Source organism: Hydra vulgaris, chromosome 06, assembly GCF_038396675.1.
Source record: "Hydra vulgaris chromosome 06, alternate assembly HydraT2T_AEP".
Classification (NCBI taxonomy): Eukaryota; Metazoa; Cnidaria; class Hydrozoa; order Anthoathecata; family Hydridae; genus Hydra; species Hydra vulgaris.
The window spans coordinates 20,812,555-20,832,827 of NC_088925.1; the positions used below are offsets into that span (position 1 = coordinate 20,812,555).

At 27.1% G+C, this 20,273-nt stretch overlaps 1 protein-coding gene across 1 annotated transcript; it reads right to left on the reverse strand.

Annotated features, from left to right (window-relative positions):
- Nucleotides 1–19,336, reverse strand: LOC100209228 (elongator complex protein 5). Its single transcript, XM_065799521.1, has 9 exons — nt 19,214–19,336; nt 18,285–18,342; nt 17,724–17,786; nt 11,729–11,785; nt 11,478–11,641; nt 10,646–10,806; nt 528–608; nt 248–456; nt 1–158 (listed from the first exon to the last, which is right to left on the reverse strand). The coding sequence occupies exons 1-8, from the start codon at nt 19,320–19,322 to the stop codon at nt 250–252; spliced, it is 900 nt and encodes a 299-aa protein (XP_065655593.1). The 5' UTR covers nt 19,323–19,336; the 3' UTR covers nt 1–158; nt 248–249.
- Nucleotides 19,337–20,273: the final 937 nt, after the last annotated feature.

Sequence of the window (20,273 nt, forward strand, 5' to 3'; positions counted from 1 at the left end):
TTCAAAGAATACAACCTTTTATATAAACTATACATTAAATTATCCCAGAACTAAGTTTTTGAGACGATTGGAATTCAGCTAACGCAAAGAATACTCTTTAAACTTAGCTTCGCTAAAAATGATCTTGATCAACATCATACTGATGCCATTATTATAACCTAATCGAAAATAAAACAAAACTATAAAAGAAAAAAAATATCCCGACATTTTTTAATGATGCTAAAAATTAGCATTTTTTTAAACTTACCTTCATATATCAAGATCGTCGTCTGGATCTTCTTCATCAAAATCATCTGCTTCGTCTGGTTGGTAAATTACCGGGCAATCGTTTACTTTATTCAAGTAAGAATCTTTGGTTTTTTGATCGAAGAGGTAAGGAAGTTTAGTGTTAGCACGCGATTCTTTTTCAGAAGAAGATAAATTTAAGTTAAAAGTAAGATTTGAAGATGGATCAACCTATAGTAGAAGTTATATCAAAAATTATACAATTTTACGCATGGAAAAATAAAATACCTTTAAATGTCAACCTCCTCAATCTTTCTAATACTGGAAAGTGCATTGTTTTTTGACACAATTAGTTGATTACCAATCATAGTTAGCAAATTATTCTAAAAAAATATACAATAATAGATTTAAAATTTTTTTTTAATTTATTTTTTTGTAATAAAATTATAGCCATCTTGACATAAACGAAATAAATGAGGTAAAAGGAGATGGGTTAAAAGGTAGAGGAGGAGGAATTTGTTTTTTTAATTTGCTAGCAACTACATAAACAAAACTTAAGACAATTTTAAAACACTACTACAGTCACATGACACTAGCAACAATTTTTACACACACACACACACACACACACACACACACACACACACACATATATGTATGTATGTATGTATGTATGTATGTATGTATGTATGTATGTATGTATGTATGTAGGTATGTATGTATGTATGTATGTATGTATGTATGTATGTATGTATGTATGTATGTATGTATGTATGTATGTATGTATGTATGTATGTATGTATGTATGTATGTATGTATGTATGTTTTTGTATGTGTGTGTGTAAACTGGATTTTTAGATGTTAGAGTTTTGATACATACAGGCATTGAGAAAACTCCAAAGTTTTGTATATTCATACTTTTTTTTTTCAAATATCTTTGCTTCCAACAAGAGTGCAAGCAACCACTATTAGAGTTGGAAGTTACTGGAAGAGAAAAGATGAAATTCGTAGAGCAAGATAACGATCGACAGACGACTTAAAAGAGTGCAAATTATATGAATCAGGAAAGCAAGATGAAGGAAGCGAATTCTAAAGAGCTGATTTTCGAGGGAAAAAAACTAGGAGAATAAGAGTTTTTAGAGAAAAAGTCACAGAAAAAGTATGAGACTTAATTGAATAACGAGTAACACGAGAATGAATTTTAGTAGATGGCACAAGAGACGCTAGCTCTTTAGAGCAGTGCCCATTATAGTATTTGTATAAAAGAGAAGCAACATTAAGATGATGCGATGTTAGGAGGTTGGGTACAAGAGCAGGTCCAACTATGTTTACAATGCGTTTTTGCACCTTGTCTAAAAGCGAAAGCGCATCAATAGAAGATCCACCCCAGATATGGTAACAGTATTCCATACAAGGTCGGATTTGAGATTTATAGAGATAGAGAATAGAATCCGGAGTAAGAAAGTGTTGAGCTCGATAAAGAAATGCAACCTCAGCAGATGCTAATTTTGCAATGGATTTGATATATGGTCTCCAAGAAAGATCGAAATTAAGAGTTAATTCTAGAGGATGAAGGGTAGATCACTCATCAAGTACATTACCGTTTGTGAATATAGGAAGATCTAAGTTATTGCGATAACAATTGGCTGAAAAAAAATTGAGTTTTATCTGAATTAAAGTTCTCCAGCCACTGTGAGCCCCATGCTGTAGCAGAAATTAGATCCTTTTCAAGCTCAAGTGCCCCCTCCAAGCAATCAGAGAGTGTTGGTTTCTTATTATGACAAGAATAAATGGTAGTATCATCAGCAAACAATGCTACCTTAGATGTGAGAATTTCTGGGATATTGTTAATGTAAATTAAAAAAATTTAGGGCCATGAATAGAACCTTGAGGAACTCTTGAAGTTACAAGAAATGAAGAAGAGTGCTGTCCATCAAGGACAACTTTTATGCTACGATTGGTAAGAAAGGATTCATTAATTATAAAGATGTTACCTACTACACCATAAGAAGAAATATTATGGAGAAGACCAGTATACCAAACTTTATCAAAAGCTTTAAAAATGTCAGGAGCGATGGCCTTAACCTCTCCACTTTTATCTAATGCACGATAAAACCTATTGGCTATTACTGTTAGTAAATCAGCTGTAGAACAAGAAGAATCGAAATCCATATTGATGATCAGAAAGTATATTATTAGATTCAAGATGAGAAGTTAAGTGTTTGTTAATTAAAGATTCAAAAACTTTGTTTATTATAGGAAGAAGGCTAATGGGATGGTAGTTAGACGAATCAGATCGCTCTCCAGAATTTTTGAAGATAGGGATAACAGATGCCGCTTTCCAGCAGGCTGGAAAATAAGACTCTGATAAGCACTTGTTAAATAGTTTTGAAAGTATAGACGACAGCTCCGGAGAACACTTCTGCAAGACTATAACAGGTATGTTGTCCGGACCGCAAGCCATAGAAGAGTCTAAGCAGGAAATCACTTTAGATACAGAAGCTGGAGTGATACGAATGTCAAGTAATGCACAGTGGGCCAGAACTCACTTTTACTGGACAAAATTCATAACTAATTTAATATGAGGGCTATATTGACTAAAATTAGGATGAGTAAAATGTCTGCGCTTCTTATTGTAATTTGTTAATTTGTTGCAATGGATACTAAATTTCGGATAGTAAAAATCTAGTTTTGGCATTTGCAGATATTTTTACGAGCGCTATGTTTACCTCATTTTACTTAGCAGCAATCAACTTTTACTAGTTGCATGTTTTATTTGTGCTATGTGCACTAACGGGTGATGCGAAAGTTATCAGACAAAATAAAAACGTCAATAACTTATTTATAAATAAAATAAAAACTACTATTATATTTTTTTTAAATAAAGCATTTATCTTTTAATAAAAATGTATTATTTTTTATATGAAAAACACCACCATCTGCAATTGATCTCAATTTTGCTCTGATGCCTTTCATATGCGACTGTAAAAAGTTTAAATCAATTTCTTGTAGTTTTAGTTTAATGCGATCAATCAAAACTTGCTCTGTTGAAGCTTGCCAATCTTCCTCGTAAAACCTCTGTGCCAAATGTCCCCAAAAATTTTCAATTGGTCGTGCTTGAGGCACATTTGGGGGATTCTTTATCAACGTAATAGACATATTGGTCCATCCAATTTAGAGAATCTTTAGAATAATGAGAACTTGCTAAATCTGGCCAAAATAAATAGTTAAAGCCTCCATGATACTTGTGAATAAATGGAAGAAGTCGTTTTTCTAAACATTCATTAATATAGATTGATGAATTGATCGCTACAGCCTTGGAAGTGCGAAAAAATGGCTCGGACATACCACGGTCAGATGTGGCTATCCACATTAATAATTTTTTTGGAAATTTCTTTTTTCCTATAAAACGAACACTTTCTGGGCATGTCTTTTTGTTGTTTGTGTAGTATCCAGAATTTCCAGGCATGTTGTCCCATGCAAAACAAAAGTATTTTTCGTCATCGATGACTAGAAGCGACTTTGTGTTATAGAGTTGGTTAACTAGTTTCCTGCTTCTTTTCTTTGCCTTTATTTGTTGTTCTATAGTGCATTTTGGAGTCTTTTCACGTTTTCTATATTTAATATTCATTTTTTTTAACTGACGATCAATTGTCGATTGATTTACACCGATTTTAATACCTATTTTTCTCTAACTGACCCCTTTTCGATTGTTGACAAGTCTCGTTAATTCTGCTCTCTTTTCTCTAGTCCAGGATGTCGGACGACCAGGATGCTTTCTATCAGAAAATGATTGAACAGTTTCAAGTCTTTTTAGGTTATCATATATTGTATTTCGAGCAAATCCTTCCTTTTCAAAATGATTTACGATTATTTTTTTTATACTAGGTTTATTTACAAAAAACATTTTTAGTTGCTTTCGGAAAGATTCTCGTTCAGCTGCATTTAACCTCATTTTAAATAATTATGTTTTAAATAATAAAGTTTATATCTTATAGAACGTTTGTGCCTACGCATAAAACCACAAAAACTAATTATTATGCTCAAATAATGAAATTAGGATTTGTCCGATAACTTCCGCATCACCCGTTATTTAGCACGCGTTTTATTGAGATCCTCGCACATGAAAAACAAAACTTATATAAGTTTAATATGAATTATATAAATATATATATATATATACATATATAAACGATATATATATATGTGTGTATATATATATATATATATATTTTTTTTTGAGCGCAATTACAGATTTTTTGTAAGGTAAAAGAGTTCTAACGTAATAGAAAACTAAAGTGGCACCTAGTGGCAGCCAGATTTATGAAATTATTAAAGCAAAGATATATAAGCTTTAAAATATCTGAGTATAAATGCAAAATTTAGCAATAAAAAAAATATATTTTCAATTAAAAGCAAAGGTTAGACATTAAAATATAACATATTAAGCATATTTAAAATTGCTATAAATATGTTAATTACTTACCAATTTTAGTCTAACAACTTTTAAAATCTAGATAATATATGGAGTTATAATATAATAGTTTAAAAAGCACAATATTTTATGCAAATATTTTTTATTTCCATCGATTTTTTAAACAATATTCTTCTCTTTATAATTTTTCTTACTAATTTTATTCGTGTCTACTTCAACCATAAGTATATTCACTAAAACTTTAAGTGTATATAAACCGTTTTAAATTGTTTTATAATATTTTTATAATGGTTTGAAACCATTTAGACATTAAAATTCTGATTCCGGCTTTTATACTTTTGTCCAGTAACTGGCCCACTGTGCAATGGATCATGTTAACCTGTTTGACGGCTAAACCAGGTAGAACACAACTAGTGAAATCAAGAGATGATATTGATGAAAAGTTCTTAGCAAACAATTCAGGTTTGTCTTTAGGTGAGGTGACAAAGTCTGAACCATACAAGAGAGGTCGAACAACTGATTTGCCCTTATTTTTGATACTATTAAAGATTCTTCAGAAGTCATGAGAGCCTAATTTTAGTGATGAAATACAAGACTTCATGATCTGAGAATAGCGGGCTTTGGCGTTAGACAAAACCTTTTTACAATGGTTTCTAGCAGTAATAAACAGATGTCTGTTTTCTGGAGAATTGTTTTGCTGATAGATATGGAAGTAATGGTTTCAATTGTAAATTACAGCAGCACAATGTGAGGAAAAGCATGGAGAAGCTTGACCAGGAATCATCGATAGGGAATAAAAGATTGCATGCCAGCCTGAATTCAGGAACTTATGTAAGAAACAGATATGTTAGCAGGAAGAGGAAAGATTTTTACCCAAGTTCCATCACGAAGAAAATCACGGAAAGAGTTTCAGTCAGCTTTAAGGTAGTTGTAAGATGTACAATGATAGAGGGATTCAGATAATGAAGAAGAATGAGATAATAGTTTTAGAGAGATAACACCGTGATCAGAAGCACCTAAGGGTGAATGTGGAGAAACTGAGCACTGACTAGGATCAGAAACAAGACATAAATCGAGTAGAGAAGGTAAATGATTCGGGTTGTCTGGAAAGCGAATTGGAAAGTTGACTATTTGAGTTAGGGATTAAGAACGGCAAAAGTTGTGGGCTGTAACGCCTGCAAAATCATTGACACTAGAGCCAAGCCATTTAGTGTGATGAGCATTAAAGTCACTAACAACAACAATATTGGCTGATGGATAAAGAGAGAGGGCTCATTCAATTTAATCAGAAATCTCATCAAAAACTCAAATCGAATGAAAATGTTTTACAATGAATTGCGGTAATTTGAGCTTGGGAACAAAAAAAACTTATTTTTTGGCCCATCCAGCCCTTAACATGGGAGCAATAAAATATTTTTTTTACTATTTCTATTTAAATTTATATTTATCAACAAATTTTAAACTTCGTACAATAATCTCTTGATGTTCAGTTTTAATGACCCTGCAAAGTTCAAGGCCCCCTCAAAGTGAGGAGGGTTAAAACTCTATAAGGTCATAATTTTTAAAAATAAAAGAGATTATTACATGAAATTTGTTGATGAATATAAATTATATTTTATAAAATTGTTGCTCCCACATTAAGGACTGGGTGGGTCCAAAATTAGGGGTTTTTTTGTTCCCAAGCTCCTATCACAGCAATTCTTTGCAAAACATTCTTATTTGACATAAGCATGAACATATAAAAGTTTGGAGTTTGCACAATGCTTGTAAGTGTAAAAATTCAAACCTCTAAAAATCCAGTGTACACCATTGCGTATGTATGTATGTATGTATGTATGTATGTATGTATGTATGTATGTATGTATGTATGTATATACATATATATATATATATATATATATATGAATATAATATTAGTAATTAGTAATATAGTTGAATGTAGGTCATGGGACATGTATGGGGCCATTGCTTTTCAAGATTTATGTTTAGGGTCGTTTTTTTCTTCTTTGGATTTACTTATAAACGCAAAAAAAATCAAAGACCAAAAACAAAACAAAAAATTCATATAGTTTCAAAATGCTTAAATTATTTTGTAAACTTTTTTTGTCGGTTGTAAAGTTTAGGGAATAAACAAGATACCTTTCGTCAGTATCATTTCCTTTCAGCTTGGAAGTTAAATTTCACTTTCTTTTATAAATTTATATTTTACTGAAGAAAATTCATAAACTAATAATAATACTGTGCTTGTGTGTGTATTAATAATAGTCGCTCTGGAAAATTATGTTGATTAGGGAAGAGTGGGTTGATTAGGGAAGAGTGAGGGAGAAGTGGGACATGTAAATTTTTTCTTAGGGTAACTGCAATATCTTTTTTATTTGATGTATAAACTGAACCAAACAAGTTTTTACGAATAAACCTTTTTCGACACCGATTCAATACCCTTAGGTTTCCAGCCAATTATAACTATTTATATAAATTTTTGCTTTTAGAGAAACCGTGCCATTGGGGTAAAGTGGGACAGGTGTGTGTAGGAGTGGGAAAAACAAATTTAAAACAACATTTTAACACAAATTATTAAATAGAAACTGATAAAATCACCTAATCGGTATAAAAATGTTCAAGAGCTTTCACCAATTGAAATAATCAAATAGCGACGGGAAGAAGCAGGGCATAAATATTTCTTTTTTCTGTCCCACCCAAGTGTAAACAATTTTCTAAGGTACATTTCAAAATTAGGGTTTCTAGCAGACTCAGGGAAACAAAGCAGTTTCTGCTAAATAGAGGGGAAGAAATTTAATTATTTACATTAAATTAAACAATATTTAGGCACCACTCCTAATTAGAAATTTCAGGCTATCCCACTTCCCCCCCCACTCTCCCCTATCTGTCCTTTGACATCACAGTCTCAAATACTAGTTTGCTAAAAGGAGTTTTTACCCTAACTGAGTAGTAGATAAGTTAGCTCTGGTCAGGATGACTTGTTGCCATCATGTCTATGAATTGCATGTAAAGGTAAATATTAAAAAAAGCTAAATATAAACAAAGTTTTATAAATTATTTTTGTATTTACGATTTTGAACATTTCCTTAAATTGAAAATGTATTTTCATAAAATAAACAATTAACCAAATTAAAAAAAAACATTTCAGCTTTTTTCAAACATTCCTTTAGCTGGTAATACAAGTGAACAAAATTATAAATTATTTAAAATATAAATATTTAAAATTATAAATTATTTAAAATAAAAATATTTAAAATTATAAATTATTTAAAATAAAAATATTTAAAATTATAAATTATTTAAAATAAAAATATTTAAAATTATAAATTATTTAAAATATAAATATTTAAAATTATAAATTATTTAAAATAAAAATATTTAAAATTATAAATTATTTAAAATATAAATATTTAAAATTATAAATTATTTAAAATATAAATATTTAAAATTATAAATTATTTAAAATATAAATATTTAAAATTATAAACTATTTAAAATATAAATATTTAAAATTATAAATTATTTAAAAGACTGAATTGCAACTGAAAACCTATTCTTAAAAAAAGGTGAATGACCAGAAGAGGGTTTACTCAGAAAGAAATTTTTTATGGAAAAATAGTTATAATTTGGTTGGCTAGATTTTTTTAATTAGATTTTTGTGAATAATTTTTAAATAATAGACTTGAAAAATTTGAAATTGAATTCAAGCCTTTTGAAAACAACTATGTTTCTGAATCATTTCTTGACATTTTAAAACTATTTTAATAAAAATAATTTCTTTAAAACTATCTTGATAAAAAAATGTTTATACTTATATTCATTCTTTGACTTGTAGTCAAGGAACAACAAGAAGTATTTTATACAACTATCAGCTTCTTGGCAAGCAAAGTAAAAGACTTTTACTTTAGATTTCTGATTCAGAAAAAAGCTTCATTTATTTAGTACATTCTTTGTACACATTCTTAATACATTCATTCATAGTCAATTACTTTGTATTTCATAGTTTATTAAAACCCTCAACACCAATTTAGACATTAAAGCTATTTGTAAAATGATACAATAAAATAAACTTTGTTTTTTTGGCAAACAGAAACTATGCTGAAGTCACTTATTATTTAAATGAAAGAGTAATGGTTATGTGCCAGATAAATGTAGATCAACTACATAAACTAGTTCAAACAGCTAAGCCTGCCAGTTGATTGAAATTGAAGTCTTTATTGGACTTGCTGGTTTTTTTTTAAATTTGTTAAAAATAAACATTACATGAGATGAAATGGCTGAAAATCAGTTTATCAAAATTTCTTCCAGGTTATATAATATCTTGAAATTATACCACTAATCTTTTGTTGTAAATGACAGTGTAGAACGTGCTATTAAATTTGGTCAAGACTTTATTGAAACCTCTAAAAAATGAAGAAGGTAGCCAATCAAATTTACTGGTAGTCGCTGACTATTATTTTAAATTTTAAATAACATAAAAAATCTTGGCTAAACACAAAAATGATATAATTATATAAATATAAAAACGCATCAGAATTGGAGTGAAAATGAAGAAGCAGGGTTCGACAGGCTTACTGCTTACCTCAAAAAATACAAAAAGTTATTTTTAATTGTTTGGAGCTAAAAAGTGGATTTTGGAATACAGCTGAGTTTTGATACTTGGAACATGAATAAAACTGGTATTACTAAAGCTTAAACTCCAAATTATGTCTTGCTATTGACAAAAAGTCAATAAGGTAAGTTAGTATAATTAATTACTTATTTTCATTTTTTGAGACTCAGTTTTATTATTAAAATCTTTTAAATAAATGACACTTGAACATGAAAAATTCTTTAAAACTAGATTTTAATATTTTAAAATATCCATAAAAACTACACAGCTCAAAGAGTAAAAACAGATTCCCTCCCCTCAATTGTTAAAGTACACTGCCTTTTTTAAATTTGCGCTGATTTTTTGTGCATAACTTTACAACTATGTCAACTAGAATTTTGAATTACTAGAATGTCAAATTTTAGTTAAAATTGAAAATATTTTGTGAAAATTCTCAATAGTTCTTTGTCCGGAGAAAAGATTTATGAAATTTCCAAGACACTGTATTTCTTGAACTAGTTTTACTGCCTTTTCAGACCATTTTCGTAAAGCAATTTTTATTGTCTGAAGTTGAATTTTTTTTTCTTATCTTTTCAAATAAAAACAGATTAATGTTGTAAGCCAAGTTAGAAAAAAAGATAAGTAAATAGAGTTCTTGAATCCAACCTTTTAATACAGAAATATAGTAAACCTGGTAATTGAGTGCGATGCCAAAACATTAAAGATGTTTCAGGTAATTAATTTTTCATAATCTTGATAAATTGTTGGCCTAACCAAACACTCCTGTTGATTTATGCGCATTCCATTGTGTCTATCTTTACATCTTTATCGATCTGTCTATCATTAATTCTATATATCAATACTATTACTTTAACCAAAAGATATTCGGCGAATAAAAATTTATAAATATAAGAATATAAATTCAAAAATTGATGCACTTGGTTACATATTTGTGTTGTAATATTAAACTTGATATTGACTATCTTGATATAACTAACTAGATAATTTTATTATAGATATTTTAATATCTATTTTGATATACCTAACTAGATAATTTTATTATAGATAATTTAATTAAGCCAGATAATTTAGAAAACTTCTTTTTATTTGTTCATTTTATACAATGAAAAACATGATAATTAAATCATGTGATAATTAAATCATGTCAATCAACTTGCTCAATAATTTTTTTGGGTAAATAAATACCTTAATGGTCTGAAAAGTTGAAAATATTGCAAAGCTTATAAAAGCTTATAACTATACAAATTCTTTTACAGTTACTCAACCAACACTGGGACAAGAGAAACTCAACCAAGCTTGGGAGAAAAATATGCATATGCTTAGCCAAGTGGATTTTGTTAAATAAAAACTGAATACTTGAAGGAAAAATCTACCTCTTCAATAACTTTGCCCGTTTTTTTTTTCATTATAGATTTACAAGTAAAGCTGTTTTGATTTTCTAATAGCTCAGCACTAAATTGAGCTATATGTTTTAACACCTTTATGTTGGATTCATCTGTTAAAGTAGGATCAATAAATACCATTATGGGAATTCCTAAAAAAATAATTAGAATAACTTTTTAATAAGTTTGAAAATAGTATACTAAAAACAGAGCTAACAAATGTTGCTTAAAGAACCTACTTTGTAGCTAAATTATTAAAAAATTTTTGAAAAATTTGAAAAATGAAACTCTCATTTCAGTTTCAGCACCTCCCCCCCCCCTACCTTTAAAAAAACAAAAGCAAAAAAAAAGTAATCTTTTTAAATTACTTTTTTTAAATTACTTTTTTAAAAAAGTAATTGAAGAAGACCAAATGTGACCACACTGCAAAATATAATTAAATAAAGAACTTTTCCTTTGTCTTTTTTCCCCTCACCACCGTTGCTTATGGCCAAATTGTTTATAGCGGCATTGAACTATGGATTTCTAACTGTTTGTGGCAGTTTTAATTCATTATTTACCAAGTAATCTTACATTAGAGACTCTAGATATGAGACTTCTATAATCAATCCATTCTCAACTCTAATTCCACAGATTTAATATAGCATAAGGATTAATATAAAAATTTAAATTTATTTAAATTTAATAACTTTTTATTAATATATAAAATCATATAAAGTTCATATATAAAATATATAAAGTTCATATATAAAATAAGATATTATATTATTATAGTATTCCCAAAAAACATCTCACAAAATATTTTGATTAAACAAAAAATTACTGTTTGAGAGATCACACAGTATGTTCAGCAAACCATTCCATTCGCCATTATTATCAATGCAACCAATAGATCTCCCAAATATTAGAAGATTATCAATCACAAGCAGTGAGTTTTGAGAAGAATACTGGCTAATAAAAGCATGGATATCCTCAAGTTTGTTTAAACTAGTATGAAAAATAACATTTTACTTCAAGGACATTTTAAACCAAAAAATAATATTTATAACTTTTACACAAAGCATAAGGTTTAACCTATTCATACCAGCTTCCCAATTAAGAGGGTCAGAAAACCCATCATAAAATATGTATCTAAAAACAATAAGAACATAATAAAAATAACTTATAAAAAAAGAAGTAATTTTAATGTCAAATAAAAATTGGCACAACTAGATTTTTTATATATATAAAACTTAAATATATATAAAAATGTATATTTTAAATAATATTGCATACTTTGGTAACCAGTTTGATGTCATACTGAAAAGGTAACTGTGAGGGCTTCAGTACATTCATCGAGGTAAAATCAAGGTATCTAGGTAAACCACTACATTGACTAAGGATTTAGGTTAATTTTTCATTAATCTTTAAGTTTTTTTTTCTTTTTTCAAAAAAAGCGTATGAAAAAAGGTAAGCAAAAAAAGGTAGGGAAAAAGTCAGCAAATGTTAGTGAACGGAAACTTTCGGCTTTGGCCAAAACTGAAATTTCTACTTCAACAATTTTTTACTTTTCCTGCTTCAACCGAAATTTTGGTTTAAACCACTACTGAAATAAACCAAAACTTTTATAAGATTTTTTTTAAGTTTATATTTTGATTTTTAAACTTTTTTTAATTTAGAGTGGGATCACGACGATTTCCTAATTGTAATTGTTTGTTAGTAAATCAATTTTTAATTATAACAATTGTAGAAATTTTAACGGAAATCACGTTACATAAAAGTTTCAAGTTACTATTCTCAAATCATTCTTTAAATGAATTAATATTTAAGCGAAGCAACCAAAATCAATAATTTCATCAAAAGTTTCTCAGTGCTAAATTTTACAATGGAAAATAATGGAAAGAAAAGCTATTTGTGGAATCATTTTACCGTAACAGCCAGTGATTCCAAATATTCCAAATACGCAACTTACAATATCTGCAATTTGAAAATATCTTGTGGATCGCACAATCCAAAACTTCAATCATTTAGCGGACTTTCATCACATTTAAGAAGTCGACACCCACAGCTCTAAAAAATCTCCAAACTGAAAAAGCAATACTCACAACTACCAGCAGTCCTGAAAATAAACCAACTTCAGATCAACTTGAGCCTATTACAATTAAAAAAAGAACAATACCCTTTTTTGACATCAGATCAAAATGACAGAGGACTGAAATATTGCAATTTACAATGCCTGACTGGGTTGACAATATCTCAAAAATTGATTCAAACTCCAAAGAAGGTCTAAAGTTTCATAGATCTATATTAGAAAACAACATTAAAAGCAAAGTTTGGTTTGGCAAAAGTAGCAAAGAGATTCCTTACACCTTCACCAACATCTACCAAAGTTAAAAGGTTGTTTTCAACTGCTGGAGACATTCTTTCAAATGAAAGAAACAGACTTTTGCCAGAAAACATGGAAAAAATTTTATTCTCCAGAGAAAACATTTCAATTACTAACTTTAATTATTGAAATGTCTTGACATATTATAGTTTTTATCAAATTATGTTACATGGCGATTGTTTAAAATAAATGTAAAATAATTCTTTTTGCTTTAACTCGGTGATCATGAAAAGTTCAGGGATTTTTAACATAATTTTTCAAATTTCGGCCGAAATTTTGGTTTCGGTCGAAAATTTGGTTTCTGTCGAAATTTCAGTATCGGTTTCAGCTTCAATAAACTGAAATTTCGGTACTTTCGGTTTTGGCTCAAATTTCCATTGATCACTAGCAAATGTACACTATAGTAGATATTTATTTAAAGACTTTTTGTGTAGATGAGGCAAACCTTTGTACTACCTTGATAATAAATTTTCTCAGGCAGTACCTTATAATGATTCTTAGTTGATAATGTAAAATAATTCATTAAATATCAACTAAGAATCATTATCAGGTATTGCCTGAGAATATTTATTATCAAGGTAGTACAAAGGTTTGCCTCATCTACACAAAAAGTCTTTAAATAAATATCTACTATAGTGTACATTTGCTAGTGATCAATGGAAATTTGAGCCAAAACCGAAAGTACTGAAATTTCAGTTTATTGAAGCTGAAACCGATACTGAAATTTCGACAGAAACCAAATTTTCGACCGAAACCAAAATTTCGGCCGAAATTTGAAAAATTATGTTAAAAATCCCTGAACTTTTCATGATCACCGAGTTAAAGCAAAAAGAATTATTTTACATTTATGATCATTATGGTTATCAATATGATCATCATGATTCAATCATCCTACAGTGGTCTGAAAAACTTGATTTTTGGTCAAAACTAAAATTTTGATGTTTAACTAAATCGATAATGCTGAATCCAAATCTGAAAACCGTTTTTGATTTAAAGGTTTTGTAGTTCAGATATCGCATAAGCGGCCCAGTCAAGAATTTCAGAAAAAGTTTTCATTTTTTTACTTATGGTTTCATAATATATCGCATTTATATATATATATATATATATATATATATATATATATATATATATATATATATATATATATATATATATATATATATATATATATAGATACATACATACATCCATACATACATATATATATATATATACATATATATATATATATACATATATATATATATATATATATATATATATATATATATGTGTATATATATATATATATATATATATATATATATATATATATATATGTATATATATATATATATATATATATATATATATATATATATATATATATATATATATATATATATATATACATATATAATTAAATGGGCTGCAGCAAGGGAGGGGGGGCAAGGGCCATGCTCCCCCCCCCCCCCCCTTCACAAAAAATTTTTTCATATCAAACTAAATATTTTAGTTAAAAATTGTAGGTGATTTCCGTTTATTTTTCACAAGTTTTTCATCAATATTTTGAATAATGAATAATTAAAATCACAAGCGAAAATTCCAAAAATTAGTCATAAGTTGGGTATTTATTTTTTCATGAAAAGCTACTATTCTAATTTTCAACTTACTAATCAATCTAAAGATATATAAGCCCATATATATTTAATCAAAAACCATAATATAAAAAGTATACGTACAATACAGAATATGATTAAAAATGTGGTATAAAAACAACACAAATATAGTGTCAAAACGGTATAGTTTGCAATGAATATTAGTTCCTTTATTTTAATTATCTGCAGCTGAATATTTTAGGAACTACTAAGCGGATAATAGATGTTCAAAATATAATTTTTTAATAGGGGACATAGCATTTTACATGGATTTTAAATTTACTAAAATATGCATTTTTTTAAGTATTTGCATCCAATTAAAATATATGGAATATTTTATAAAAATAAAATAAAAATGAATATTTGAACTATTTTTAACAATTTAGGTAGCAAATACAATTGTATAAAGAAAAAAAAAATTTTTGAACATGTATTTATAGAAATAAAACAAAAATAGAGACACTAGTATTTTTGATAACATAAAATAGATATATTTTGGGAGCTTTAAAGTTGGTTTAAATAATTATATCTGCAGCTGATTTTTTTTTGTGTGAATAATATATGCATATTAGGATTTAATAAAATTATATTGATCAAGTCAATGCATGCGGACTTTAGCTTTAGGAAGAAGTTGAAATTGAAGAAAAAACTTTCATTTTGTGCTAGTTTCAAACATAAATAACTTATGCAAATATACAATAATAAAAAACTATTATTATTTCAAATTAAACTCTTTACTATAAAATTTGTTTAAAAAAAATCTATACATGTGCATATAGTTTCAAATTTATACACAAATCAAAAAATGTTGTATTTTTTCAAGAAATTATTTATTGATTTTTAATCACTCTTGGATACGGTTATTGAATTTTCTTTCAAGAAAAAATGAAACCTATATATTTTTGAATAGCCTGGATAATGTTGTGTTTAAAAATAATAATAATAATAACAAAAATTCCAGATTTTTACCATCACTGTAATGTTCTTGAATAAATAGGGCCAATATCTTCTGATATACAATCATTACAGCACACTTCTTAGTCGAAACTCAATCCACTATGTCTAATGCGGATTTTACTCAGACTTTGTGGTGAGTTTGAAAGCCAAATACGAACTTTCACTTACCATTTTGCTTAATTATAATGATTGAGAACCATCATGGAAGTCATTACCAGTTAGAAGCAAATCATCTGATGTAAAGTAGCTCTTGTAATTAATTTTGTAATAACTGTCTTCATTTTGGATACACCTTAAGTTGAACCATCTGGTCTTTCTATTTGTTTATAGCACAAAACAAGCTTCATATTAGTGATCTACTGATGAAAAAAGCTAATAATAGGTTTAATGTATGTATATAAAGGTAATATCAGGTATGTAATTTGCATTTATAAATTGTGCTTTTTCAGCCTTTTTTATCTAAACATCACTACTTCATATTCCAAAATATTCCACAAATAGTAATTTTGTGACAACTTGTTACAGGCGGGAGGGGGTATTCAATTTTATCATGAAATTTTTTTTTTTAAAGTTTAAAATCTTGAAAAATCTTTTCTATTGATTAAAAGAGTTTAGATGTTTAGAATGTTTTAAAAGTGCTTAGCTTAAAACTTAAACCATCAAACGATATTACCATTCCAATTTAACATAAATTGGAATTGACTTTTTAAATTGACTAATATCTATATATTAGCCATATAGGTCAATTATTAAATGACTAAATAATTGTAATACTTATACCACTACTTAAATAATACTTATATGACTATATAACATCCATGAAAAAATAATCAATAATAAAATAATTATTAAATAAGAATAATAATACAATAATTGTTAAATAACAATAATAGTTAATACGCATTAACATTAAATATTACAATGTTAATATAACCTTCACCACAACACTAACCTAATGCTAAAGAAGTTATTTAAATGATTTATTTATCAAAAATTAAATATTTTTTTGGGGATCTTTTGTCCATTTAGTCACTGATTATTTATTCAACATTATATTGAATTATAAAAATGCAAAAAAGTATATATGAACACTCCACTTTCCCCATACCTATTAAAGTCGCGGCCATATCAGTCGCTTATATAGGCTGATTATTCTGTGAAACATTCAAAAATATAAATAAAAAATGTAATCATAATTAAGCGACAATAATAGTTAGAACATATTAAACAATTTTCAAAAATCAAAAAATTAATTTTCCAAAAGAGAGTTAAACCCTCATCCTTCCTAGCTGTGCCTCAAAATATGCAAGTTTAATTATCCATGGATCTACACCACTATATTACTGCCATTTAAAAATTAAAGAATATAAACATTTTTCGCCTACAAATATAGTTTTTTTGTAGGCTTCTTGTTTGTATGCGTGTCCAAATAATGACTTTCAAAGTAGTATTAAATAACAATAAATAAAATTTACATATATTAGAATATATTCATAAGAAAACTATAGGCAGCTAAGAAAATTAAAAATATTACTGTATCTAAAACCTTAAAAAAGTATATAAGAGGGTTGAGGGGTCCAATATTGGCAAAAAGTGTGATTTAATTTATAGATGACCCCTTATTAAACTTATCACCGTGTTCTTAAATTTCAAAAATGTTTTATTGAACATTTTTAATTCAAAAACATGATGATAAGTTCAACATTTTTAACAATACGTAAACTTTTTTATAAATGTTTTTCACTTCCCCAAAGCCAAGGGGACTACAAAGTTGAGAACCTTGAAGAGCAAGGCTGTTGCGCAGATAAATAAGTTGAATGCGGTACTACCGTAAAGAAGTGATTTGCTATAAATAATTTAACTTTAGATGTTCTCATCATAAAAATTGTACAAATGTAGTTTTAAATTTAGTTCTTTTATTTTTTTTTCAAATCAATAAGAATAATTTATCAGAAAATACAAATAGTAATACTAATAGTACCAATTATTAAAAAATTATTTAAAAAAAACTAATGTACTGGAACAGCGGACCAAAATAGGATTTCATTTTTGTGCTAATTTTTATTTTTGACATTTTACTTTTTTAGTTTTAAAACAAAAAAAATACTTGTCAGAAAAATCTTTGTAGTAGGAAGGTAATGAGCTGTAACATAAAACCAAAACACGTTCTCTAAAACACATATAAACAAATATAATTATAAAGTGTGTAAATTACAACTTTTAGTTACTCTTTATAAAAATTTAACTATCAGAATTTTATATAAAATGTTACGAGTGATATTTACTAAAATTTTGTCAATGTCAAAATTAATTATCAAACAAACAGATTAAAACTCTAAAAAAGTTAAAAACATAAAAAAGTTGACAATCAAACAAAAAATTTTAAAAAGCTGTTTAAAAAATTTTTTAAACTTGTATAAAATGACATGGTAATTCAGAAAAGTGTAATGCAGGCAATGCAATTTTCTGGATAGTCAGAACAAAGTTCTTATAAAAAATAATTGACAACTTTATAAAAAGACTGATAAAAAAATTTTAAAAATGATAACTAGTAGAACATGACAACTAAATCATCTTTAAAATAGTAGAAAAAATAACAAAAAAGTTTTGAAATAAGAAGAAAAACAATAAAGTGTTAATAAAGTAAATATATACAACTACAGAGTACCTTCTTCTATCAAGCTCTCGAATCAGCAAAAACTTCAAGTTTTCATCGCAGCTACCATCTAAACATAATATCTTTCATAAAATTTTCTATACCTCAGGAATATAAATATGTCAAGAGTTGGTGTAGCCTTACCATTAACTGCTTTAAAACTTTTCAAAAATTTGTAAATTTAATTTATACTACCTTGTAAATTGATTTCAATATAAATTTCTTAACTATATATTTTATAAAACTAAAATTAAACCCTTTAATTACCTTTCTTAAATAAAATTGTAGAAAAAAAGTGTCTCTTGCTACTTTATTGAAGAATATAAAGCACTTAGCACACGCACATAGAGTTTTATAGAGATCAGAATAAAACATAAACGTGGATTTACAGTAAAAACCAATCTTACAAAAATTCTTTACAACAATAATTCTTGACATGAAATTGAGTTTAAAAAAAAGGATCTAATCAAGTTAAAATTAGAAAATCTTGAAAGTTAACTTCGAATTTTTTTCAAGTCTAAAGATCCCACTATGTAATTTGGCAAGGTAAGTATGAACATACATATAACAATATGAACATACACATAAATCTAATAAAAACTTTTTTTAATAACATTTTTTTTTTCATCATTTAGAAATTTATTAAAACTATTAAATAATTAATTACTTTTTGGATTGCAACGCAATCCAGGTCCCTCTATTGAAGGACCTACAATCCAGGACCACATTCATGTTAACAACAATTGATGCACTCAAAAATTTTATACAAAAGCATTTAAATAGATAATAATTAATAATACTTTTTAATTAATTTTTTACAAGTTAATTTGAAATTTATGTGTTTTTAGATTTAAAATTTAACAGCTATCCACTTCAAATTGTTATGATCAGTTAATTATCAGCTGACAAAGTTGATTTGAAAAAAAAAACAAAAAACATACCTACAAATACATTAACTGATGCCACTTCTTTGCCATGAAGTAGAGATAACATGTTTTTATACAGTAAATGAAAAATGTATTCATAAAAAAACTGGAAAATAAAAAGCATACAACTTACATTTAACTGTCACATTTGGATACTAAAAAAATGTTGACCTAATGTCTCATAAAACAAAAGGTTTTTACAAAAGAGTTAAAGCCCTCAAACTTTGCAATGGCATACAGTATATGCTAAAAATTTGTTTACAAGTACTTGTGAATTAAGATATAAAAAATTTATAAAACATTCACAAATAATAATAAAAAAACACAATCTATTGCATATTTATTGCATTTATTAAAACAATATGTAAAAATAATAACAATAATAATATGTAACAGTAGTACATGACATATTATTACTATTATTTCTAAGCATATTCTTTAAACAGTGTTTAAAGACTTAATATACAAATAGTTTTAGAAAACAGTCTTCAGCAGTTTGCTATTTCTAAGCTGAAATTCTTATTCTGAACAGAAAAAAAAATCAAAAAAAAATTATTAAATAGAATACAATATGTTTAAAAATTAATTTTAAGTAATGAAATGAAAATCTATAAATTCATGTTATGTAATATGATGAGATTTGATATAACAATTAACTATGCATTTGAAAATAGACAAAAACACTACATTTGAGGAAGACTTGATTGACATAAAGCTGATAAAGTTGTAAATTCTAAATTAATTAGGATATGTATCTAAGAAATACTCAGAGTTCAAAAAATAGATTTAAATACTATAGTATGATAATTTTATGATAACCAAAATAAGATTAAAAAAAAAATTATATATTAAAAGTTCTTGTAGTTTTATTTATACAAAAAATTTTATTACTTAATTTTTTTAATCTTATTTTTTAATTTTATTTTTTTAAATCTTATATTGCTTATCATAAAATTATTATACTAAAGGAATATTGCATCGGAAAAACCTCATTAATGGCTACATTTTTTTTTTAAACCACTTGGACTTGTTGAAAACGGATAAAATGTGAGCCACAACACAATGGTTAAACATA

Excerpts from the sequence above, each read along its gene's own strand:
- LOC100209228 (XM_065799521.1), bottom strand. The coding sequence starts at position 19,322 with ATGCTTTTTATTTTCCAGTTTTTTTATGAATACATTTTTCATTTACTG. Across the intron at positions 609-10,645 it reads CGGGCAAAGTTATTGAAGAG|AATAATTTGCTAACTATGAT; the intron begins GTAGATTTTTCC and ends ATATTTTTTTAG. Across the intron at positions 457-527 it reads GTATTAGAAAGATTGAGGAG|GTTGATCCATCTTCAAATCT; the intron begins GTTGACATTTAA and ends CTTCTACTATAG.